We start from the raw sequence: 25,286 nt of genomic DNA, 5'->3' as shown, positions 1-25,286 counted from the left end.
TGCAAAAAAAGGAAAATGCTTCTGTCAAGTATAAATTATATTAATCAATGTAATTCTACATGATCTCTTTCAAGGTGCGGATTCCGACCCGTCATGACAAACCAGGAACAACACAAATAGTGGAGATGACACAACAGGTAATACACATCTCGCTAACGTTGCTTTGTGGTTCTCCAGTTGTTGCCAAAATAAAACTCATAACCTCTCCTGACAGCATTCTTTCTAGGACAGTGTTTCCTAACAAGGTTGCCCAAAGCTTTTGCAAAACTACAACTCCCAGCATGCTCTGACAGCCCAAGGATGTGTTCGTGCATGTTGGGAATTGTAATTTTGCAACAGATGGTGGTCCATGCAACAGATGGCGGCCCCTTGGTTGAGAAACTCTGTTGGAGTAGTTGTAGAGTTGCTTACATGTTGTAAAACAGTAATTTGTGGTATTGATTTTATTGTAGTTACTTTGCTTATACATTTTGCTTTCATCTTTTTGTTTTTTTCAGAGTGATGCACAGATCTCTGTGTCATTGCCCACAATCCATGAAATTGACTTGTTCAGGTAACCCTAACACTGACCACATGAAACAGCGGGCACTCCTAAAATGCCACCTCTTCTGAATCTGTGTCTACTGTTTTAAGTGTAGCATTAACCCAAAACAAACACTACCACTAAACTAAATGAAACTGTAAACTTAATAATGTCCAGCGAAACAAAATGTTATCCACTATCCAAAGGATAGTGTCTCATCAGGGGGAGTCTGACCTCTGGCACCCCCCACAATCTCCTGTATGGGGGCCTAGCTTGTCGCCAGCTCTGCTCTGCTAATGCCCATTTCGTCAGCTGGTCGAAACACGTCCCCTCCATCTCTATGGGAGAAGCGGAGACACACTAACGCTATGTGTAAGCCTCTCCCATAGGGACAAATGGATGAGGCGTGTTTCGACCAGCTGATGTGCTGGGTGTGAAACGTCATTTCCTGGAGCAGAGCCGGGGTCCCAGCGGTTGGACCGACCGCCCTCCTCGTACTCCTGTTAGTTGCGGCCGCCGGCGCTGACACTCTATAGCTGTATCCCTATGCCTGGGCTGCAAAAGGTAAACAAAATAAACTTTAACGCATGTTCCTACGTCGGCCTTACTCTGGGGGAGTGAACGTCGGAGAGCCGTTAGCCTATCACCGGCCGCAGCGATGTTCCGCCTCTGCCGGTTTTAGGCTGAGCCCACTGTCATGTAAGAAGCCGGCTTCTTACATGACAGTGGGCTCAGCCTATCACCGGCCGAGGCGGAACATCGCTGCGGCCGGTGATAGGCTGACGGCTCTCCGACGTTCCCGTCTCCAGGAAGCTGGTCCAGACCGACTGGGAAGGTGAGTTAAAGTTTATTTTGTTTACCTTTTGCAGCCCGGGCATAGGGATACAGTATAGAGCAGTGGTCTTCAACCTGCGGACCTCCAGATGTTGCAAAACTACAACTCCCTGCATGCCCGGAAGTTATAGTTTTGCAACATCTGGAGGTTGAGGACCACTTTTATAGAGTGTCAGCGCCGGCAGCCGCAACGAACGGGAGGACGACGAGGGCAGCGATTGCGGGTGACATGTTATTAGCACCCCGATGGGGACAGTGCAGCGCTGGGCTAATAATTAATTGGGGGGGGGGGCAGAACAGCACTCGCGGGTCACATATGATTAGTTCCCCGATCAGCGCTGGGCTGATTCATTCATTCCCGAGGGGGAGGGGCCCAACCGGTATTGTGGTATGGGTTAAAATTCATATCGTGCAGCACATCCTCTTTAACTCAAAAACCTGATACCTTATGAATAATGTACTGTTGTAATGTAATGTAATGTTTTTGTCACAGTTGGTTTGTATAGTGATAGCAACAGCTTATTAACATTGTACTACACAAAAGTAGTCCTTGAAGGGGGTATCCAGGATTAAAGGGTCTGCATTTTTTCCAGAAACTGCTCTACTCTTGTCTGTAACTTAGAATTTGCCAGCTGTAGCACAAGTTGTAATACCGATGTTTGCATTTTGCAGGTGCTTCACACCCGTCTTTATCCACATCCAGCTACTTTGGGAACTTGTTTTATTGGGAGAACCACTTGTAGTCATGGCTCCGTCTCCATCACAATCTTCAGAGACTGTACTGGCTCTTGTTGGGTTAGTATCCATATGGGTTCCTGTCAGCTGGAATCGTCTAATTTATGTGAATTCACACAGAGACTATACACAAATAACTTGTAGGGATGGATGACTGTTTTCTGTGTTGGCTCAATGTCCATTCTTTATCCATTAGATATTACAAACACTGTAGAAGAAAAGTGGTGCAGTTGCCCATAGCAACCAATTAAATAACTTCTTCCATTTAAAAAAAAAAAAAACGTTGTATGGTTGCTATGGGCAACTGCGTCTCTCTTCACCTGCACATGTTTTGATAAATCTTCCTCTTTGTTGGGCAGCATGGTGGTTCTGGGGTATGCAAGAGCCATGTTTGCTTGGAGTTTTTTATGCATGGCTTTCCTTCAGCATTCAAAATTGAGATTACCTGAGGTGTGTGCCTGAGATAGGGAAATTAGATTATGAACCCCACTGGGGACAGAGATTGATGTGAAGTCAATGGGCAGCAAATCTGCAGGAAAAATAAAGACGTGTGAGCATAGCCTAAGGGTCAATTCACATAACAAGATTTCCGGGTGGAATGCCAAAATTTAAAGCAGATTATATTTAATGAAATTCTGCTGTTGCATTCACGTTCCACAAAATGACTCCACAATACCTGTCTTTAAATCTTATGGAATTATTGGCAGAATCCCATTGAATTCAATGGGGCTTTGCATTTCGGCATAATTCTGTGTTTTGAGCCCTCAGGGTGTATTTGCACATACCAGATCCTGCAGTTGGGAAATCCGCAGTTGCATATTTTACAAAGCAGTCAAAAATACAATTCCCTTGTAAAATCTGATGTTGCGGATTTCACAACTTCAAATCTACAGTGTATGTGAATTCACACTTAAAGGAAAACTGACAGGCTGTAAACCCGCACAAAATCCAGCTGGGTTATAGTGCAGGTAAACAGCATTAAAACAAGGGATCACTTACATTAATTGGTCCTGTGGATTTAAAGTTATGCCTCCCAGTATATCTTTTTTGTTACAACTCCTATATCCTAGTGATGTGAGAGCCTGCGGGCTCATGATCACTGCTATTGTAGCAGAGCACAGGCACCTCTCCAGTGTATGCTCGTACATCACTAGGACAAGAGATTGAAGAAATGTGAAAATTCAACAGATGGGCGGCCATATCGCTGTGTATAGAGAAGGCAGGGGAGCTTGGCAAGCACAGCAGCGCTATAGCAATGAGGATCCTGGGAGGCAGAACAAGACCAATTAACGTAAGTGAACCCTCGTTTTATTGCTGTTCACTCGCACTATAACTTGGTGTATAAATATAACTCTGTGCTCTCTCCTGACTGATAGCACTCCTCTGTGCTCTTTCCTGTCTGATGGCTCTCCTCTGTGCTCTCTCCTGTTCTATCAGACAGGGGAGAGCACAGAGGAGTGCTATCAGACAGGAGAGAGCACAGAGGAGTGCTGTCAGACAGGAGAGAGCACAGAGGAGTGCTGTCAGACAGGAGAGAGCCCAGAGGAGTGCTATCAGACAGGAGAGAGCACAGAGGAGTGCTGTCAGACAGGAGAGAGCACAGAGGAGTGCTGTCAGACAGGAGAGAGCACAGAGGAGTGCTGTCAGACAGGAGAGAGCACAGAGGAGTGCTGTCAGACAGGAGAGAGCACAGAGGAGTGCTGTCAGACAGGAGAGAGCACAGAGGAGTGCTGTCAGACAGGAGAGAGCACAGAGGAGTGTTGTCAGACAGGAGAGAGCACAGAGGAGTGCTAGCCTACCCTCACTTTCTAGACTCTGTCCATGCCTGTGCTTCAGCTTGGACAAACCATGATTATATAAGCCATGATTTCTATAAAAAGGAAATAACATTTTCTAATTAAGTATATTAGGCTAGTGTTTTTCCAATATGTACAACATATAAAAAGTTTTTGTATCTGACAGTACCTATTTAAAGGGGTACTCCGGTGAAAACCTTTTTTTTCTTTTTAAATCAACTGGTGGCAGAAAGTTAAACATATTTGTAAATTACTTCTATTAAAAAAATCTTTGTCCTTCCTGTACTTATTAGCTGCTGAATACTACAGAGGAAATTATTTTCTTTTTGGAATGCTCTATGATGACATCACGAGCACAGTTCTCTCTGCTGATGTCATTATAATAATAATAACTCTTTATTTATTGTTGTCCTTAGTGGGATTTGAACCCAAGTCCCCAGCACTGCAAGGCAGCAGTGCTAACCACTGAGCCACCATGCTGCCCTTAGCATACATCTGCTATGCATGGTTGCTAAAATGGACAGAGATGTCAGCAGAGAGCACTGTGCTCGTGATGTCATCAGTGTTCCAAAAAGAAAGGAATTTCCTCTGTAGCATTCAGCAGCTAATAAGTACTGGAAGGATTAAGATTTTTTTATAGAGCTAATTTACAAATATGTTTAACTTTCTGCCACCAGTTGATTGAAAAGAAAAAAGGTTTTCACCGGAGTACCCCTTTAAAGAAGTCTTATAATAGGGAATAGGACTGAGCTGCCGCTATAATACATACAAGCGATGGACCAGTATTGAGCTGTTTCTAGAAGACCACCATGTTTTCCTTATCCTGTACAAGCCATTTAAATCAATAAACATGGGCTAGTCCTTCAGAATAGGTGACACTTTTTGGGCCCATTCTCCTGTCTGTCGAGACCTTATTAATTCAGATTGCCATAATAATTGTGAATGGTTTTTCGTAAGCCATACAGCCCCTTTAAGGCACAGTTGTATTATGTATTTGTTGACATTGTTTTCTGCAATTCCGAACACATCTTTTTGTCTTGTTGTACAGATCTAATACTAAAGGCAATTTGATGTTATTTGTTATGTCTTGACAGAATCAGCATTTATTATTTTTCATCTTTGTGTTCAGGTGCATAGCCCCTCTGAAATACTGCAGTGATTTCAGACCGTACTTCACCATCCACGATGCAGAATTCAAAGAGTATACCACCCGCACACAGGCACCGTATGTATTGTCAGAGCAAATTGTGAGGGATCTGATAAACTACCAATTCAGAAGGCAATTTACCATCTTATTACTGTCTTTGGTACTTCTGTAAGGCTCTGTTCACGTTCGACTTCAGGGATTTCTGCTGGCCTTTCCAGATTTATTGCCTGCAAAATAGCACAATCTCTATTGCTACTTCTATTACTTAAAATGCCAAAACCAGAATGGACTGCATTAACTTTAATAAAGATGATCTGCTCGTTACGGATCCATCATAGCAGTCGTACCTCAGTTTCATAGAAGCCTTGATTCTATTGTGAACAGAGATTTAATATGCACAAAAATTTCACTTCATAATTAACAAACCATTAACTCCATTCCCCAAGGTGAGACCTAGAGTCATGCTTAACCCCTTGGCACACAGTGTTATTCCAGCCAGAAGCATTTATCACTTATCCACTGTATAGGTGATAAAAGCTGAGATTAGTGTGAGTTCGACCATTGGAATACCCACTGATCTCCAGAACAAGCCACCCCCCCCCCCCCTTTCAAAATACCCCCTTCTTTTGCTTTATGCTACACGTGTATATGTGTAACACTGACACGCAATAATGCGTTGGCATTCTGTGTATTCCAAATAGTTATTAAGTGATCAAAAGCTGATTTAAGTTTCTTAGAGGGCCCCCAAAAAAAAAAAGTAGTAAAAATTATGCATTTTCAGATGGCTTCCCTAAAATAAATACATATTTGGTACCAAGCTGTGAAGTTACATTGTACCGCAAAAACATATCCATCCTATGGCTACATCAGTGGAAAAATAAATAAGTAATTTCTCTTGGAGTGCAGTGACGTATAAAGCGAAAACACATTTTGTGGAAAAATATCAAAGGTTCAAAAACAAACATTTAAAAGGTATTCTGGGGATGTACCGTATTTACTCGAGTATAAGCCGACCCGATTATAAGCCGAGGCCCCTAATTTCACGCCAAAAACCCAGGAAAAGTTATTGACTTGACTATAAGCCTAGGGTGGGAAATACATCATCATCATCTCCCCCCCCCCCCCCCCCTTTCATCATCACCGCTTGTCAATCCTGTTCAGTCGTCTTCAACATGCTGGGAGTTGTAGTTTTGAAACATCTGGAGGTCCACAGGTTAAAGAACACTGCGGCCTTTGTCATCATCCAGACCCTCCTTTAGTTTTCTACTCGCCTCCCCTCGGTGGGAAGGAAGGGTGAGCTGGTCCGGGCCATCTATGCTGCAGGGACCGTCCGGTGGGGAGGGTTAGTCATTCCGGGCTGTCCATCTTCACCGGTAGGCCCTCTTCTCCTCTCCGGGCCAGCCCCGAACTGGTGACGTTGCCTTGACAACGACGCACAGGGACGTTCATGCGCAGGGACGTCCCTGTATGTCGTCGTCAAGGCAACGTCACTAGTTCGGGGCCAGCCCGGACGGAGAAGAGGTACAGCCTGGAACGACTAACCCTCCCCACCGGACGGTCCCTGCAGCATAGATGGCCCGGACCAGCTCTCCCCTTCCTTCCCACCGAGGGGAGGTGAGTAGAAAACTAAAGGGGGGTCTGGATGATGACTAAGGCCACAGTGGTCTTCAACCTGCGGACCTCCAGATATTTCAAAACTACAACTCCCAGCATGCCCGGACAGCCGATGGCTGTCTGGGCATGCTGGGAGTTGTAGTTTTGCAACATCTGGAGGTCCGCAGGTTGAAGACCACTGAGAAGGGATTGAAAGATGGAGAGTTCACTCGAGTATAAGCCGAGGGGGGCGTTTTCAGCACGAAAAACTCTGCTTCTACTTGAGTATATATGGTAGATAAAAATCTGTGCTGGGTCCCTAGTAAAATAGAAAAGAAAAACTATACTTGCTTGCCCCTGATCCCCCGCAGCTCCGGCTCTTCTTTTGCCCCAGCTGCTAGTCTCTTCAAACTGCTTCCGAAACAAGTGCTCCTGTTACGCCGAGCGCTCCGGGTCCCCGCTCCTCCCCGGAGCGCTCGCTTCACTCTCCCCGCGGCAGCGCTCCGGTCACGTCCTCTGACCCGGGGCGCTGCGATTCCGCTGCCAGCCGGGATGCGATTCGCGATGCGGGTTGCGCCCGCTCGCGATGCGCACCCCGGCTCCCCTACCTGACTCGCTCTCCGTCTGTTCTGTCCCGGCGCGCGCGGCCCCGCTCCCTAGGGCGCGCGCGCGCCGGGTCTCTGCGATTTAAAGGGCCACTGCGCCGCTGATTGGCGCAGTGGTTCCAATCAGTGTGTTCACCTGTGCACTTCCCTATATCACCTCACTTCCCCTGCACTCCCTTGCCGGATCTTGTTGCCTTAGTGCCAGTGAAAGCGTTCCTTGTGTGTTCCTTGCCTGTGTTTCCAGACCTTCTGCCGTTGCCCCTGACTACGATCCTTGCTGCCTGCCCCGACCTTCTGCTACGTCCGACCTTGCTTTTGCCTACTCCCTTGTACCGCGCCTATCTTCAGCAGCCAGAGAGGTGAGCCGTTGCTAGTGGATACGACCTGGTCTCTACCGCCGCAGCAAGACCATCCCGCTTTGCGGCGGGCTGAAAACCAGTAGTGGCTTAGAACCGGTCCACTAGCACGGTCCACGCCAATCCCTCTCTGGCACAGAGGATCCACTACCTGCCAGCCGGCATCGTGACAGTAGATCCGGCCATGGATCCCGCTGAAGTTCCTCTGCCAGTTGTCGCTGACCTCACCACGGTGGTCGCCCAGCAGTCACAACAGATAGCGCAACAAGGCCAACAGCTGTCTCAACTGACCGTTATGCTACAACAGTTACTACCACAGCTTCAGCAGTCATCTCCTCCGCCAGCTCCTGCACCTCCTCCGCAGCGAGTGGCCGCTCCTGGGATACGCTTATCCTTGCCGGATAAATTTGATGGGGACTCTAAGTTTTGCCGTGGCTTTCTTTCCCAATGTTCCCTGCATCTGGAGATGATGTCGGACCTGTTTCCCACTGAAAGGTCTAAGGTGGCTTTCGTAGTCAGCCTTCTGTCCGGAAAAGCCCTGTCATGGGCCACACCGCTCTGGGACCGCAATGACCCCGTCACTGCCTCTGTACACTCCTTCTTCTCGGAAATCCGAAGTGTCTTTGAGGAACCTGCCCGAGCCTCTTCTGCTGAGACTGCCCTGTTGAACCTGGTCCAGGGTAATTCTTCCGTTGGCGAGTATGCCGTACAATTCCGTACTCTTGCTTCAGAATTGTCCTGGAATAATGAGGCCCTCTGCGCGACCTTCAAAAAAGGCCTATCCAGCAACATTAAAGATGTTCTGGCCGCACGAGAAATTCCTGCTAATCTACATGAACTTATTCACCTAGCCACTCGCATTGACATGCGTTTTTCCGAAAGGCGTCAGGAACTCCGCCAAGATATGGACTCTGTTCGCACGAGGCGTTTCTTCTCCTCGGCTCCTCTCTCCTCTGGTCCCCTGCAATCTGTTCCTGTGCCTCCCGCCGTGGAGGCTATGCAGGTCGACCGGTCTCGCCTGACACCTCAAGAGAGGACACGACGCCGTATGGAGAACCTCTGCCTGTACTGTGCTAGTACCGAACACTTCCTGAGAGATTGTCCTATCCGTCCTCCCCGCCTGGAAAGACGTACGCTGACTCCGCACAAAGGTGAGACAGTCCTTGATGTCTACTCTGCTTCTCCACGTCTTACTGTGCCTGTGCGGATGTCTGCCTCTGCCTTCTCCTTCTCTACAGTGGCCTTCTTGGACTCTGGATCTGCAGGAAATTTTATTTTGGCCTCTCTCGTCAACAGGTTCAACATCCCGGTGACCAGTCTCGCCAGACCCCTCTACATCAATTGTATAAATAATGAAAGATTGGACTGTACCATACGTTTCCGCACGGAGCCCCTTCTTATGAGCATCGGATCTCATCATGAGAGGATTGAACTTTTGGTCCTCCCCAATTGCACCTCGGAAATTCTCCTTGGACTTCCCTGGCTTCAACTTCATTCCCCTACCCTGGATTGGTCCACTGGGGAGATCAAGAGTTGGGGGTCCTCTTGTTCCAAGAACTGTCTAAAACCGGTTCCCAGTAACCCTTGCCGTAACTCTGTGGTTCCTCCAGTAACCGGTCTCCCTAAGGCCTATATGGACTTCGCGGATGTTTTCTGCAAAAAACAAGCTGAGACTCTACCTCCTCACAGGCCTTATGATTGCCCTATCGACCTCCTCCCGGGCACTACTCCACCCCGGGGCAGAATTTATCCTCTCTCTGCCCCAGAGACTCTTGCCATGTCCGAATACGTCCAGGAGAATCTAAAGAAGGGCTTTATCCGTAAATCCTCCTCTCCTGCCGGAGCCGGATTTTTCTTTGTGTCCAAAAAAGATGGCTCCCTACGTCCTTGCATTGACTACCGCGGTCTTAATAAAATCACGGTTAAGAACCGCTACCCCTTACCCCTCATCTCTGAACTCTTTGATCGCCTCCAAGGTGCCCACATCTTCACTAAATTGGACTTAAGAGGCGCCTATAACCTCATCCGCATCAGAGAGGGGGACGAGTGGAAAACGGCATTTAACACCAGAGATGGACACTTTGAGTATCTGGTCATGCCCTTTGGACTGTGCAACGCCCCTGCCGTCTTCCAAGACTTTGTCAATGAAATTTTTCGTGATCTGTTATACTCCTGTGTTGTTGTATATCTGGACGATATCCTAATTTTTTCTGCCAATCTAGAAGAACACCGCCAGCATGTCCGTATGGTTCTTCAGAGACTTCGTGACAACCAACTCTATGCCAAAATTGAGAAATGTCTGTTTGAATGCCAATCTCTTCCTTTTCTAGGATATTTGGTCTCTGGCCAGGGACTACAGATGGATCCAGACAAACTCTCTGCCGTCTTAGATTGGCCACGCCCCTCCGGACTCCGTGCTATCCAACGCTTTTTGGGGTTCGCCAATTATTACAGGCAATTTATTCCACATTTTTCTACCATTGTGGCTCCTATCGTGGCTTTAACCAAAAAAAATGCTGATCCCAAGTCCTGGCCTCCTCAAGCAGAAGACGCCTTTAAACGACTCAAGTCTGCCTTTTCTTCGGCTCCCGTCCTCTCCAGACCTGACCCTTCCAAACCCTTCCTATTGGAGGTTGATGCCTCCTCAGTGGGAGCTGGAGCTGTTCTTCTACAAAAAAATTCTTCCGGGCATGCTGTCACTTGTGGTTTTTTCTCTAGGACCTTCTCTCCAGCGGAGAGGAACTACTCCATCGGGGATCGAGAGCTTCTAGCCATTAAATTAGCACTTGAGGAATGGAGGCATCTGCTGGAGGGATCAAGTTCTCCTGTTATTATCTACACCGACCACAAGAACCTCTCCTACCTCCAGTCTGCCCAACGGCTGAATCCTCGCCAGGCCCGGTGGTCTCTGTTCTTTGCCCGATTTAATTTTGAGATTCACTTTCGTCCTGCCGATAAGAACATTAGGGCCGATGCTCTCTCTCGTTCCTCGGATGCCTCAGAAGTTGAACTCTCTCCGCAACACATCATTCCACCTGACTGCCTGATCTCCACTTCTCCTGCCTCCATCAGGCAGACTCCTCCAGGAAAGACCTTTGTTTCTCCTCGCCAACGCCTCGGAATCCTCAAATGGGGTCACTCCTCCCATCTCGCAGGTCATGCGGGTATCAAGAAATCTGTGCAACTCATCTCCCGCTTCTATTGGTGGCCGACTCTGGAGACGGATGTTGTGGACTTTGTGCGAGCCTGCACTATCTGTGCCCGGGATAAGACTCCTCGCCAGAAGCCCGCTGGTTTTCTTCATCCTCTGCCTGTCCCCGAACAGCCTTGGTCTCTGATTGGTATGGATTTTATTACTGATTTACCCCCTTCCCGTGGCAACACTGTTATTTGGGTGGTCGTTGATCGATTCTCCAAAATGGCACATTTCATCCCTCTTCCTGGTCTTCCTTCTGCGCCTCAGTTGGCTAAACAATTTTTTGTACACATTTTTCGTCTTCACGGGTTGCCTACGCAGATTGTCTCGGATAGAGGCGTCCAATTCGTGTCTAAATTCTGGAGGGCTCTCTGTAAACAACTCAAGATTAAATTAAATTTTTCTTCTGCATATCATCCCCAGTCCAATGGACAAGTAGAAAGGATTAACCAGATCTTGGGTGATTATTTGCGACATTTTGTTTCCTCCCGCCAGGATGACTGGGCAGATCTCCTCCCATGGGCCGAATTCTCGTATAACTTCAGGGTCTCTGAGTCTTCCTCCAAATCCCCATTTTTCGTGGTGTACGGCCGTCACCCTCTTCCCCCCCTCCCTACTCCCTTGCCCTCTGGTCTGCCCGCTGTGGATGAAATTTCTCGTGACCTTTCCATCATATGGAGAGAGACCCAAAATTCTCTCTTACAGGCTTCATCACGCATGAAGAAGTTCGCGGATAAGAAAAGAAGAGCTCCCCCCGTTTTTTCCCCTGGAGACAAGGTATGGCTCTCCGCTAAATATGTCCGCTTCCGTGTCCCTAGCTACAAGTTGGGACCACGCTATCTTGGTCCTTTCAAAATTTTGTGTCAAATTAATCCTGTCTCTTATAAACTTCTTCTTCCTCCCTCTCTTCGTATCCCTAATGCCTTTCACGTCTCTCTTCTCAAACCACTCATCCTCAACCGTTTTTCTCCCAAATCTGTTCCTCCCACTCCTGTTTCCGGCTCCTCGGACATCTTCTCGGTCAAAGAAATTTTAGCTGCCAAAAAGGTCAGAGGGAAAAATTTTTTTTTAGTGGACTGGGAGGGTTGTGGTCCTGAAGAGAGATCCTGGGAACCTGAGGACAACATCCTAGACAAAAGTCTGCTCCTCAGGTTCTCAGGCTCTAAGAAGAGGGGGAGACCCAAGGGGGGGGGTACTGTTACGCCGAGCGCTCCGGGTCCCCGCTCCTCCCCGGAGCGCTCGCTTCACTCTCCCCGCGGCAGCGCTCCGGTCACGTCCTCTGACCCGGGGCGCTGCGATTCCGCTGCCAGCCGGGATGCGATTCGCGATGCGGGTTGCGCCCGCTCGCGATGCGCACCCCGGCTCCCCTACCTGACTCGCTCTCCGTCTGTTCTGTCCCGGCGCGCGCGGCCCCGCTCCCTAGGGCGCGCGCGCGCCGGGTCTCTGCGATTTAAAGGGCCACTGCGCCGCTGATTGGCGCAGTGGTTCCAATCAGTGTGTTCACCTGTGCACTTCCCTATATCACCTCACTTCCCCTGCACTCCCTTGCCGGATCTTGTTGCCTTAGTGCCAGTGAAAGCGTTCCTTGTGTGTTCCTTGCCTGTGTTTCCAGACCTTCTGCCGTTGCCCCTGACTACGATCCTTGCTGCCTGCCCCGACCTTCTGCTACGTCCGACCTTGCTTTTGCCTACTCCCTTGTACCGCGCCTATCTTCAGCAGCCAGAGAGGTGAGCCGTTGCTAGTGGATACGACCTGGTCTCTACCGCCGCAGCAAGACCATCCCGCTTTGCGGCGGGCTCTGGTGAAAACCAGTAGTGGCTTAGAACCGGTCCACTAGCACGGTCCACGCCAATCCCTCTCTGGCACAGAGGATCCACTACCTGCCAGCCGGCATCGTGACAGCTCCGACCAGGACCATCAATTACTGGTTGCAGCCGTGTCCCTCCTCAGCCAGTAAATAGGTCAACAGGAAGGTCCTGCCCCGAGCGCATGTCTCAAAAGCAGGTTGAAAAGATGAAAGGCTGGGGACCAGAACCGAAGGCCCGGACACAGATTTTATATTTATTCTACAGTGCCAGAATAAAAAATAAAATAAAAAAAACGGGCACATTCCAGCAGGTGTAAGAACACAATGTATAATGGTGATGAATGAGAGAATAATGCTTTAGTCCTTTTCATGTTGCTGCATTATTACTCTTGTTCTCATCTCCATAGACCTTCTGTTATCTTCGGTGTTACCAATCCTTTCTTTGCGAAAACTCTGCAGCATTGGCCACACATAATACGAATTGGAGATGTGAAATTGGCAGGTAAGAACTGCTCTCTCTAAACCACATTGTTCACATAATAATGCTTTTTTCATATTTTTATTGTAATATCTTAAAGTAAACTGCACCACTGACATGTACTATAGCAGCAATTGAATAATGCATCAAAACTGAGGGAAAGGTAAAGCACCTCAGTGTTACCTCCCTTTCCTGGCCCCTTATCTGGATGTTCTTGCAGATTACCCTCATTACAACTATACAGGCTCAGCACATCGGGGAGTACAAAAGATATGAGGGCTAACAAATAACAATTCAACATTATGAGCGGATTCTTGTTATAGTTTATCTTGGATCTCTATGTTTTGAATATATCTTGTGCTATAGAAGGTATACTGACTGTAAGATCCTAAACGTCTGCTTGTGGTGGCTGCAGGCAGACAGAACTTGAGCATTTTACTCACAAAAACAGAACTTTGTCTGATTTATAAATATGTAAGATTAATCATACTTATTTTTTTTTTCCTTCTGTAATCTTTAACCCCTTAAGGACTCAGCCCATTTTGGCCTTAAGGACTCAGACAATTTAATTTTTACGTTTTCATTTTTTCCTCCTCGCCTTCTAAAAATCATAACTCTTTTATATTTTCATCCACAGACTAGTATGAGGGCTTGTTTTTTGCGCGACCAGTTGTCCTTTGTAATGACATAACTCATTATATCATAAAATGTATGGCGCAACCAAAAAACACTATTTTTGTGGGGAAATTAAAACGAAAAACGCAATTTTGCTAATTTTGGAAGGTTTGTTTTCACGCCGTACAATTTATGGTAAAAGTGACATGTGTTCTTTATTCTGAGGGTCAATACGATTAAAATGATACCCATTATTATATACTTTTATATTATTGTTGCGCTTAAAAAAAATCACAAACTTTTTAACCAAATTAGTACGTTTATAATCCCTTTATTTTGATGACCTCTAACTTTTTTATTTTTCCGTATAAGTGGCGGTATGGGGGCTCATTTTTTGCGCCATGATCTGTACTTTTTTGATACCACATTTGCATATAAAAAACTTTTAATACATTTTTTATAATTTTTTTTAAATAAAATGTATTAAAAAAGTAGGAATTTTGGACTTTTTTAATTTTTTTTCGTTCACGCCGTTCACCGTACGGGATCATTAACATTTTATTTTAATAGTTCGGACATTTACGCACGCGGCGATACCAAATATGTCTATAAAAAATGTTTTTTACGCTTTTTGGGGGTAAAATAGGAAAAAACGGACGTTTTACTTTTTTATTGGGGGAGGGGATTTTTCACTTTTTTTTCACTTTTACTTTTACATTTTTTTACATTTTTTTTTACACTTGAATAGTCCCCATAGGGGACTATTCATAGCAATACCATGATTGCTAATACTGATCTGTTCTATGTATAGGACATAGAACAGATCAGTATTATCGGTCATCTCCTGCTCTGGTCTGCTCGATCACAGACCAGAGCAGGAGACGCCGGGAGCCGCACGGAGGAAGGAGAGGGGACCTCCGTGCGGCGTTATGAATGATCGGATCCCCGCAGCAGCGCTGCGGGCGATCCGATCGTTCATTTAAATCGCGAACCGCCGCAGATGCCGGGATCTGTATTGATCCCGGCACCTGAGGGGTTAATGGCGGACGCCCGCGAGATCGCGGGCGTCGGCCATTGCCGGCGGGTCCCTGGCTGCGATTAGCAGCCGGGATCAGCCGCGCATGACACGGGCATCGCTCCGATGCCCGCGGTTATGCTTAGGACGTAAATGTACGTCCTGGTGCGTTAAGTACCACCTCACCAGGACGTACATTTACGTCCTGCGTCCTTAAGGGGTTAAAGGGGTACTCCAGTGGAATTTTTTTTTTCTAATCAACTGGTTCCAGAGAGTTAAACAGATTTGTAAATTACATGTATTTCAAAATCTTAATCCTTTCAGTACTTATTAGCTGCTTTATGCTCTAGATTAAGTTGTATAGTTCTTTCCAGTCTGACCACAGTACTCTCTGCTGACACCTCTCTTCATGTCAGGAACTGTCCAGAGAAAGAGCATATCCCCATATCAAACCTATCCTGCTCTGCATCGTTCCTGACACAGACAGATGTGTCAGCAAAGAGCACTGTGTTAAGATGGAAAAGAACTATACAACTTTCTCTGGAACATTCAGCAGCTGATAAGTACTGGAAGGATTACGATTTTTACAAAGAAGTAATTTACAAATCTCTAACTTTCTGGCACTAGTTGCCCAAAGGAGTACCCCTTTAAGTTCTTCTTTGCATACAAAAGGAAATATGGATAATACTTATAATTTTGCTTATTTGACTCATGTTCACCCAAACTATAACCCAGTGTATTGTGTTTAGTGTGGGTGAACAATCTGTCGGTTTTCCTTTTTAAAGGGGTGCTCTGGTGAGAATTTTTTTTTCTAATCGACTGGTGCCAGAAAGTTAAACAGAGATTTGTAAATTACTTCTATTAAAAATTCTTAATCTGTCCAGAACTTATCAGCTGCTGTATGCTAAAGAGGAAATTGTGTAGTTCTCTTCTGTCTGAACACAGTGCTCTCTGCTGACACCTCTGTCCATGTCAGGAAATGTCCAGAGCAGGATAGGTTTGCTATGGGGATTTTCTCCTGCTCTGGACAGTTCCTGACATGGACAGAGGTGGCAGCAGAGAGCACTGTGGTTAGAAAGAAAAGAACTACATATCAGCTTTTTAATAGAAATAATTTACAAATCTGTTAACTTTCTGGCACCAGTTGATTTAAAAAAAATGTTTTCCACTGGAGTACCCCTTTAACACCTCCTAGGGATCTTTAATTAGAGTTGACGTGTACTCCTGATCCTAAAGCTACACAGGCATTAAACTGGAGAAGTACTTATTTACCCCATACTCCCTAATTTTTTGTTTTTCTACCTGGGGCCTGCCTCCCTCCTCCCCCGGCTCTGCCTCCCTCCTCCCCCGGCTCTGCCTCCCCCCTCCTCCCCCGGCTCTGCCTCCCCCCTCCTCCCCCGGCTCTGCCTCCCCCCTCCTCCCCCGGCTCTGCCTCCCTCCTCCTCCCCCGGCTCTGCCTCCCTCCTCCTTCCCCGGCTCTGCCTCCCTCCTCCTCCCCCGGCTCTGCCTCCCTCCTCCTCCCCCCCCCCGGCTCTGCCTCCCTCCTCCACCCCCCCCGGCTCTGCCCCCCTCCTCCTCCCCCCCCTCCTCCTCCCCCCCCCTCCTCCTCCCCTCCCCCGGCTCTGCCTCCCTCCTCCCCCGGCTCTGCCTCCCTCCTCCCCCGGCTCTGCCTCCCTCCTCCCCCGGCTCTGCCTCCCCCTCCTCCCCCGGCTCTGCCTCCCTCCTCCTCCCCCCCCCCCCCGCCGGCTCTGCCTCCCTCCTCCTCCCACCCCCCCCGGCTCTGCCTCCCTCCTCCTCCACCCCCCCCGGCTCTGCCTCCCTCCTCCTCCCCCCCCTCCTCCTCCACCCCCCCCCGGCTCTGCCTCCCTCCTCCACCCCCCCCCGGCTCTGCCTCCCTCCTCCTCCCCCCCCTCCTCCTCCCCCCCCCCCCCCCGGCTCTGCCTCCCTCCTCCTCCCCCCCCCCCCCCCCCGGCTCTGCCTCCCTCCTCCTCTCCCCCCCCCCCGGCTCTGCCTCCCTCCTCCTCTCCCCCCCCCCGGCTCTGCCCCCCTCCCCTGGCTCTGCCCCTCCATTAAATCCTGGAGCCTCTTCTCCACTAATCTTCCTCAACTATAATTTTTTCTGTTTCTTTCCTGTATAATATTTAACATCTTATGTATTCCAAGAACGGAAATAAAGAAATAGATCTAAAGACACTCATAAACCATAATCTTAGATGAGGCCAGGGGGGCTCCAGGCCGAGAAAGTAAATAAAAAAATAGGGATAGGGGGTAAGTTGTATAAGGCCTCAGTACTCCTTTTAAGATGGATCTGTCACCCACCCAAGACCGCCCTAGGTGATAGGAAATCATGGCTGATTTTTCTTAATCCTCCACTCTTTTTAAACCTTCTATTTGTTCCTTTTTGACTTCCGATTTTATTAATCATATTCATTTAGAATCACTTTAAGGGTGAACATTCATTTTTCGGGGCTTTTCCCATCTCAAATGGCATATGGCTAGGATATTAAATGGGTTATCCAGGATTTAAAAAAACAACAAGAACAAACATCTGATTTCTTAAAAACAAATTAGTACTACTCAAGTAGCGTGTGGTATTGCAGCTCAAGTCCATTGAAGTAAATGGAACCAAGTTGTAATACCACATACGGTCTGAGGATAGGTGTGGTGCTGTCTTTGAAAGAAAATAGATCTGTTTTTCTAATCCTGGTAACCCTTTTAATCCCTTTTATGATCAGTGGGTGTCTGACCAGTCCCCATCCATCCTGAGAATGCAGGTCATGCAGCACCAATCTACCACTGCACCTGCTTCTGAGTTTTTCCCTGCGCAGGGGTTTTCTTGACCACCCGGCTGTACAAGGATCTGTAGCTGGTCCCATGGAAAAAAAACATGACTGCAACCTCTGTGTTCTGACAAACTCTAGATCAGCCTTTTACTGATCATTATATGGTTGCATATTCCATACATATGCATTCCCCTTTAAGGGTGCGTTCACACGCTATTTGTTTTTGCGGGTTTTCCGCTGCGTGTTTGAAAGGGGGCGGGCTCTTCTCGGCTGTACGCAGCAGATTTTCCATGGAGGAATTTATGCTGTGGAAAATCTGCCGCAAGCCCAATTGAAGTCAGTAGGGACTGCAGCGGATTTTCCGCAGCGTAAATTCTGCCGCGGAAAATCTGCTTCGGACAGCCGAGAAGAGCCCGCCAACTTTCAAATACGCAGCGGAAAACCCGCAAGAACAAATAGCGTGTGAACACACCCTCATGGTCTATTCACACGTACAGTATTCTGCACAGATTTGATGCTCAGGATTTTATGCTGCAGATTTTAATGTAAACAAAATGACTGAACACCGCTTCTGATCCTGAGCATCAAATAAATCTGTGCAGAATACTGTACGTGTGAGCAGATCCTAAAGGGATAGTCCCAACATATGAACATTATTATTGCCCTTTCAATTTTAAAAATCATTGGTTTAATACAAATTTAAATAAATAATAATAAGTCTGTTTTACACTATTAAAGGGGTATTCCAGGCCAAAACTTTTTTTTATATATCAACTGGCTCTGGAAAGTTAAAAAGATTTGTAAATGACTTCTATTAAAAAATATTAATCCTTCCAATAGTTATTAGCTTCTGAAGTTGAGTTGTTGTTTTTTGTCTAACTGCTCTCTTATGACTCGCGTCCCGGGAGCTGTGCAGTTCCTATGGGGATATTTTCCCATAATGCACAGCTCCCGGGACGTGACATCAACAATGAGCAGTTAGACAGAAAACTTCAGAAGCTAATAACTATTGGAAGGATTAAGATTTTTTTACTAGAAGTAAGTTACAAATCTGTTTAACTTTCCAGAGCCAGTTAACATAAATAAAAAAAAGTTTTTGCCTGGAATACCCCCTTTAAATATCCAATCTATTTAGTTTATTACCTGGTTGCCATTTGTTACATCCCCCACATTAGTTCTTTCTGCAGGCTGTTCTTGTACTGCCTGTCACCACTATGTCAGTACAGTGATCCCTCAACATACGATGGTAATTTGTTCCAAATGAACCATCATTACTTGAATCCATCGTATGTTGAGGGATCCGTGCAATAATATAGGTAGTTATACTCGCGTGTCCCCGCCGCTCCAGACAGTCACCGCTGCCCTGGATCCTCGCTCTCCATCGGTGTCATCATGTTGCTACGCACGCCGCTCCTATTGGATGACGGGACGGCGTGCGCGGCGACATTATGACGATGAAGGAGACCGACGGCCATGCAGCGGAGCATGAAGAGGACGGTCCGGAACATCCGGCAGGTGAGTGACGCTCACCGGAGCACACGGGGCACATTAAAGGGCTAACTGGCGGCAGCTGAAGCAGTCTGCGCTGCTGGATAGCCGTTTATGCGCTGGCCCCGACATATGAAAGTATCGTATATTGATGCTGCCTTCAACATACAATGGCCTCTGAGAGGCCATCGTATGTTGAAATGATCATATGTCGGGGCCATCGTAGAACGGGATCACTGTATATTGGTTCTCTTCCTCGCTCTGTGCAGGGCATGCATGGTCATGGCTTTTTTGCTGGACATAGTAAACTGTTCATGTCTACCAGCACTTGCCCCGTTGCTGCAGAATGTGCCTGGGAATACTCTGGTAGTTCTGAATAGTTGGTCAGCAGTGTTGGAACACCCATTCTGCCACCATTCCTGTGATATGCAAGATATAAGGCATATGGGACTACAACCTGTTTATAGGGCTGCTGAAAGAAACATTGGGTGAGATTTATTACAATCTGTTCAGAGCAAAAGTGGACCTTTTGCCCAAAGCAACCAATCGTATTGCTTCTTTCATTTTGTATAAGGCCTCTGAAAAATAAAAGCAATCTGATTGGTTGCTGTTAGCAACTGGCCACCTTTTCCTCTACACAGGTTTTGACAAATATCGCTACAAAATGGTGGGGTCGAGCTCACAAAAGTATAAATTAAAACAGAACTTTTACTGAGCGATCTTAAAACATGAACAAAAGCAACAAAAACCTAAGGGTCCATTAAAAACAAAACACTGACGACGTGTTTTGCCATGACTAAGAACTCTCTTGAAGTTCAAAATTCGTCTGCATTTTGTTTAACTCACCCTTAGGTGTTTGTTGCTTTTTGTTCATGTTTTAATATCACTCAGTAAAGGTTATGTTTTAATTTTATACTTTTCTGAGCTGGACCCCACCAGTTTTTGTTCTATCCATTCCATACGGGATACGGCCCGCATTGGCAATCCTGCAGTGCCGCACCGCAGCCGCAGTTCTGTTATCCACTGTCCTTATTGGGTGGTGAGCTGAACTACGTTTTTTTTTCTTCTATTTTGATAAATATCCCCCATTGAGCTAGACCACCTGAAGAAGTAAGGCAGTGGTATTGACCTTTAAAATTGACTATTGCATTGAGAAAAAGGCATGTGACACTTGGTTATTACAGACACTGCCCTGAGCACTCAATTCCTAAGCTAGTATTTTTGGGGACTTCAGCATTTATGCTTAACAACAGTGCGAGTATCACTCATATTACAATTCTGGACTTTCCAAGTTTTCAATAGTTACGATAAATAAATTACTATGTGGTCACACCCAATGACCATATAAAGTACATAAACAGCAAAGACTCTTCTATGGGTGCAAGATCTGAATCCAGTAAAGGACACCAACTTGGTGTATTAGGTGGATTTTGCTGGATCCTCTAGCTTTCTCCCACACTTCCAAAATATACAGATAGGAAATTGGATCTTGGTCCTTTTTGGGGGCTGAAACTGATGTTTAGTTGATGATCTATGTCAGTGTTTCCCAAGCAGGGTGCCTCCAACTGTTGCACAACTACAATTCCCAGTATTTGTAGTTTTCCAACAGTTGGAGGCACCCTCCTTGAGAAACACTCATCTATGTACATTTCAGTTTAAAAAAATAAGAATTTAAATTAGGGATCGACCAATATCGATTTTATAATTTTTTTTTTTTAGGGCCGATACCGATTATCTGTGACCTTTCAGGCCCATATTCCGGTATACGTTATCAGCTATTTCCACCACCCCCCCCCCGGCCCCACAGAAGCTGCTGCAGATTAATGATTTAAAGTGGGCACTTTAAATCAATGAACTGCAGCGGCTTTTGCGGGGCCAGAGACCGCCGCTGCCCGCTTCTCTCCCCCTGCCTTTCCTGGGGTCCTCCCTAGTCCAACCACCACTGCTGCCCCATTGCCTCCCCCATCCCCAGTTTTATAATTACCTGTTCCCGGGGTCCGCGCTACTTCTGGCTCCGGTGGCGTCCTCCTGAGCTGTGACTGTGTGCATTGACGGTGACGTCGCGTTGAGGACGTCACTCGTCATTGTGCTGCGCAGCACATCGCAGGAGCCAGAAGTAGCACGGACCCCCGGTCTCGAGAACAGGCAATTATAAAACCAGGGATGGGGGAGGCAATGGTGCAGCGGCGGTGGTCTCTGGGGGGGGCGGGGCGGGGAATTATCGGCAAGGTAATTTCCGATACCGATAATGTCCAAAATCGTGAATCAGTCGATAATATCGGCCAAACCGATAATCGGTCGATCCCTAATTTAAATAAGGGATTTCATAGATTTTGCATGGCAGCAATGCATTGTATAACGTTTAAGTATTGTGAACATGTAACATTGCACACGTTGCAGGAGATGTGCCCAAACAGGTCAAAGTAAAGAAGCTGAAAACACTAAAAACCTTGGATTCAAAGCCTGGTGAGTGCGCTTTTGTATTATATCATTGTGATTGGCTTATTATGTGAGACTGTTATGTGTCATTATAGTTTTCTTTCTCCGCAGGGGTGTATAGCTCTTATAAGCCATTTCTGAACAAAGACGAGGAAATCATCAAGCAGTTACAGAAGGTAATTGGGAAATGTCTGCAATACAGTGATCATCCACGTCTGAACCGGACCAAAAAAATAAGAAAAATATGACTATTGTAGTTAATTGGGGACAACCAGCCCGGTTAGGCTAGGTTCAGACATTTCACGGTTTATTTTCTTTTTTTATTTATTTATTTTTCTTTCTTTATTTTATTATCTTCATAAAAATATATACACATTCCACTGAGTTTTTTCAGAATGTGGCTTGATAGGAAACTGTTTTAGTATCTAATTTGAAGTACGTATACATTTTTATCCTTTCCAAGAGTAGAAAACACAGGGGGAGATTTATCAAAAACTGTGCAGAGGAAAAGTTGCCCAGTTGCCCATAGCAACCAATCAGATCGCTTCTTTCACTTTTAACAAGGCCTCTGCAAAATGAAAGAAGCGATCTAATTGGTTGCTATGGGCAACAGGGCAACTTTTCTTCTGCACAGTTTTTGATAAATCTCCCCCATATACTTTAAAAATTAACAAGGGGGTGGGGGGTAGATTTATCAAAACCTGTCCAGAGAAAAAGTTGTGGAGTTGCCCATAGCAACCAATCAGATTGCTTCTTTCATTTTTTACAGGCCTTTTCTAAAATGAAAGAAGCGATCTGATTGGTTGCTATGGGCAACTCCACAACTTTTTCTCTGGGCAGGTTTTGATAAATCTCCCCCAGGGTGAACTGATGCAAAACATGACCGTTCATCTTAAAAATGTACCTAGAACAATAGCTATGCTTTAAAGTATATGGCGCATATTTATTTGAATAACCTCCATTCAAACAGGAAACTAGACCCGAGTTTTGGTGATCGATGGGGGACCCAGTGGCTGGAGCTCCACCAATCTAACAGTTACCACATATTTAGTGAGTTGGAGATAACCGGTTATTACTGGCATACCACTTTTAGGGTACTTAACACACATTGAAGTAATACGCTCTAACACCATGGAGGGAGATTTATCAAAACCTGTGCAGAGGAAGAGTGGTGCAGTTGCCCATAGCAACCAATCAGATTGCTTCTTTCATTTTCCACAGGCCTCTTTAGAGGCCTGTGGAAAATGAAAGAAGCGATCTGATTGGTTGCTATGGGCAACTGCACCACTCTTCCTCTGCACGGGTTTTGATACATCTCCCCCATGGTGCCTAGGTTTTTGTCAGCCTTTTCCAGCATGTAATGGGGTTATCTATATTTAAAAAATAAAGGCCTCAATTGCATTATAATAACAAACTGTTACATACTGTATCTCTGTCCCTGCTCTGATATTCCATTCTGCCTCCAGTCGGCGCTCTAGTGTTACTTCAGCCGTGTATGTCATGTGACCACTGCAGCTAATTGGCAGCCTTGGCGGTCACGCTCTGTATTCCTGGTTTAAATGCTCAGTGACAGGGGCCCTGGTGCCAGGAGTGCAAAGAATGACGGTCAAGGCCGCTGACTGGCTCAAGAGGTCACCAGATGCAGAATGGTGGATTGATGTGGGAATGGCGGCAGAGTTAAGTAACAGTTTGTTATTTTAGTGAATTTGGGGGGGGGGGTTCAAATTTTGTAAACATTATTTTGGGCATATTACGGGATATCATCTTGGTCCTGTTACTTTGATATATGCACCATACAACCTGACTCGCAGTTATTACTTTAGGTGAGAGGGCAAATACACTGACAAGTTGTGTGTATACACTGCAAGAGGAGTGCAGCATGGAGCACAAATAATGCTCACGTCCTCAATGGTCTTGGTGAGGACATGATACTAATAGTTCTGAAATAAGGATTTTTATAGCAGATGGTAGTAACTCTTTAAAAATATTGCTGTCATACCTGCTTACAGTTGCAGGAATAGGCTGCTTCATGAAGAAGCAGAACAAAAAAGACCGATCTCCACTTAACAATGACTTCCTATCCTTTGGATAGGGGATAAGTGTTTGATTGTGGGGAATCTGACCTCTAGGCCCTGAATCTCCCAGCTGCATGGAGTGCAGGGTCGGCACAAGCTCCATGCATTCTCTATGGAAGTGCCAGAGATACACAAGCTCTGCACTCTGTTACCTCTGGCGCCCCCCAGAGGATGCATGGTGCACCTTGCAGCTGGGAAATTTAGGCCCTTGTTCTGAGGATCACAGAGGCTTCCAAAGGTTGGAGCCCCCAGCGATCACACACTTCTATCCTGTGGATAGTGAATTAGTAGTTAAACGCTGGAGTACCCTTTTAGGCCCTTGTTGTAGCAGCTTTACTTTCTGGCTTATAGTAGTAAGGGGTAGTATAGACTCTTTTTTTTCTATGACTTGTAAGTACCCCAATAAAGGTTGTCTACCAGAAAAAATAGAAAAATCTAATATGAACTAGATTTCCAGTAAGTGTTGTCCGTTCAGACACTTACTGCAGACCTGTTTCTTCGTATATAATGCGGTCATTACTTTATAGGCAGAGGTTTTCTGTTACAGGAAGCAAAGAAGCAGAGGAAGGATCTTGCACAATGAGAGTATTACTACCCGATCGTAATATGTGAGACATTTCTATTTTATGCACAATCCTTACAAAAGTAAAAGTGACTGGTTGTTTGAACAAGCAGACGGGCACTGTCACGTTCTTTACAGGAGACTGGCCCCAGTGATCACTGACTGTCATGGTTCTGCCAGGCGTGTTATGTTTTCTCAGGACAGAGAATACAGTCTGCAGCCAGGAGCATCATGTAGAGCTCTGTGTGATAGTTGGGGCAGGCACAGTGTATATGGCGTGTATATACGTGTAGTAACTGCAGCTATTCCTTAAAGAATATTACCACCTCTAATAAGAAACAAAGCCTCATTCAAAGTAAGCAGCCTATATTCTACCAATGGCCTAGCAGCTGGATGCAGATAGATACATTGTCTGACATAGTGTAACTAATCTTAGCGTTATGTAGGTGTTACAGGCCTACATTTTAGATTTGTGTTTGTGAGGTGAGCAATTTGGGTTTCATATATGTGAATGAGCAGCAAGGGTCCATAGGGCGAGGCCCATCACTTTAAAGGGGTACTCCGCACCTAGACATCTTTTCCCTTATCCAAAGCATAGGGGATTAGATGTCTGATCACGGGGGTCTCGCCGCACCCGGCGTTCGTTAAGAGCTTCGGGTGGAGCGCCGGAGACTCGTGACATCACTGTCATGCCCCGCGGCACATGCCCCCTCAATGCAAGTCTTCCATAGACTTGCATTGAGGGGTGTGTGGCTGTGACATCATGAGCGGGCATGACTGTGACGTCACAGGTCTCCGCCCCGCATCACCAGTCATCCGGCATGGAGTGTTGGGACCCCCGCGATCAGACATCTTATCCTCTATCCTTTAAGGACCCAGCATTTCCATCCCCTACTGCACACAGAACAGACGCTGTCAAGCAGATTTAGGAAGAGGAGGTGGCAAGTAGACATAGGGAATGGAAATGCTGGGTACTCCAATTGCTCGACCCTGTCCTTTTTTGTTATTTGTGTATATGTGTGCATAAAATATATATATATATATATATATATATATATATATATAATATATATATATAATATATTAAATATCTATCAAGAATAAGTTCGTAATTCTTAAGGTATGCCTGTGGAGGTGCTTCTAACCCCTACCTACCACTATGATACGTTACACTAAACTAAATATCTGACACTATTGTAGGTGTCACAAAAATTGTACTGCAGGGTCTTCTCAAATATG

General features: G+C 46.3%; 1 protein-coding gene and 1 long non-coding RNA gene across 4 annotated transcripts in view; one reads left to right on the top strand and one right to left on the bottom strand.

Annotated features, from left to right (window-relative positions):
- The window catches only part of DENND6A (DENN domain containing 6A), a 67,568-nt gene that overhangs the window by 32,232 nt on the left and 10,050 nt on the right, over positions 1 to 25,286 (top strand). For all 3 annotated transcript variants that reach the window (XR_008844932.1, XM_056524437.1, XM_056524438.1), the window contains 7 exons: positions 75 to 137; positions 498 to 553; positions 2,030 to 2,152; positions 5,018 to 5,113; positions 13,000 to 13,094; positions 21,372 to 21,437; positions 21,522 to 21,586. Coding sequence is in view for 2 of the 3 variants with exons in the window: in XM_056524437.1 (XP_056380412.1) it covers positions 75 to 137; positions 498 to 553; positions 2,030 to 2,152; positions 5,018 to 5,113; positions 13,000 to 13,094; positions 21,372 to 21,437; positions 21,522 to 21,586 (564 nt within the window). In the remaining variant the exon portion in view is untranslated. The remainder of the gene's footprint in view (positions 1 to 74; positions 138 to 497; positions 554 to 2,029; positions 2,153 to 5,017; positions 5,114 to 12,999; positions 13,095 to 21,371; positions 21,438 to 21,521; positions 21,587 to 25,286) is intronic.
- Positions 2,160 to 24,088, bottom strand: LOC130275870 (uncharacterized). The gene is made up of 3 exons (XR_008844933.1): positions 22,836 to 24,088; positions 5,177 to 5,262; positions 2,160 to 2,621 (listed from the first exon to the last, which is right to left on the bottom strand). It is a non-coding gene; the product is annotated as an uncharacterized LOC130275870 (long non-coding RNA).

This window comes from Hyla sarda, chromosome 6 (assembly GCF_029499605.1).
Source record: "Hyla sarda isolate aHylSar1 chromosome 6, aHylSar1.hap1, whole genome shotgun sequence".
Classification (NCBI taxonomy): Eukaryota; Metazoa; Chordata; class Amphibia; order Anura; family Hylidae; genus Hyla; species Hyla sarda.
The sequence above is the reverse complement of the archived record's forward strand: the minus strand, read 5'-3'. Positions and strand labels throughout refer to the sequence as shown.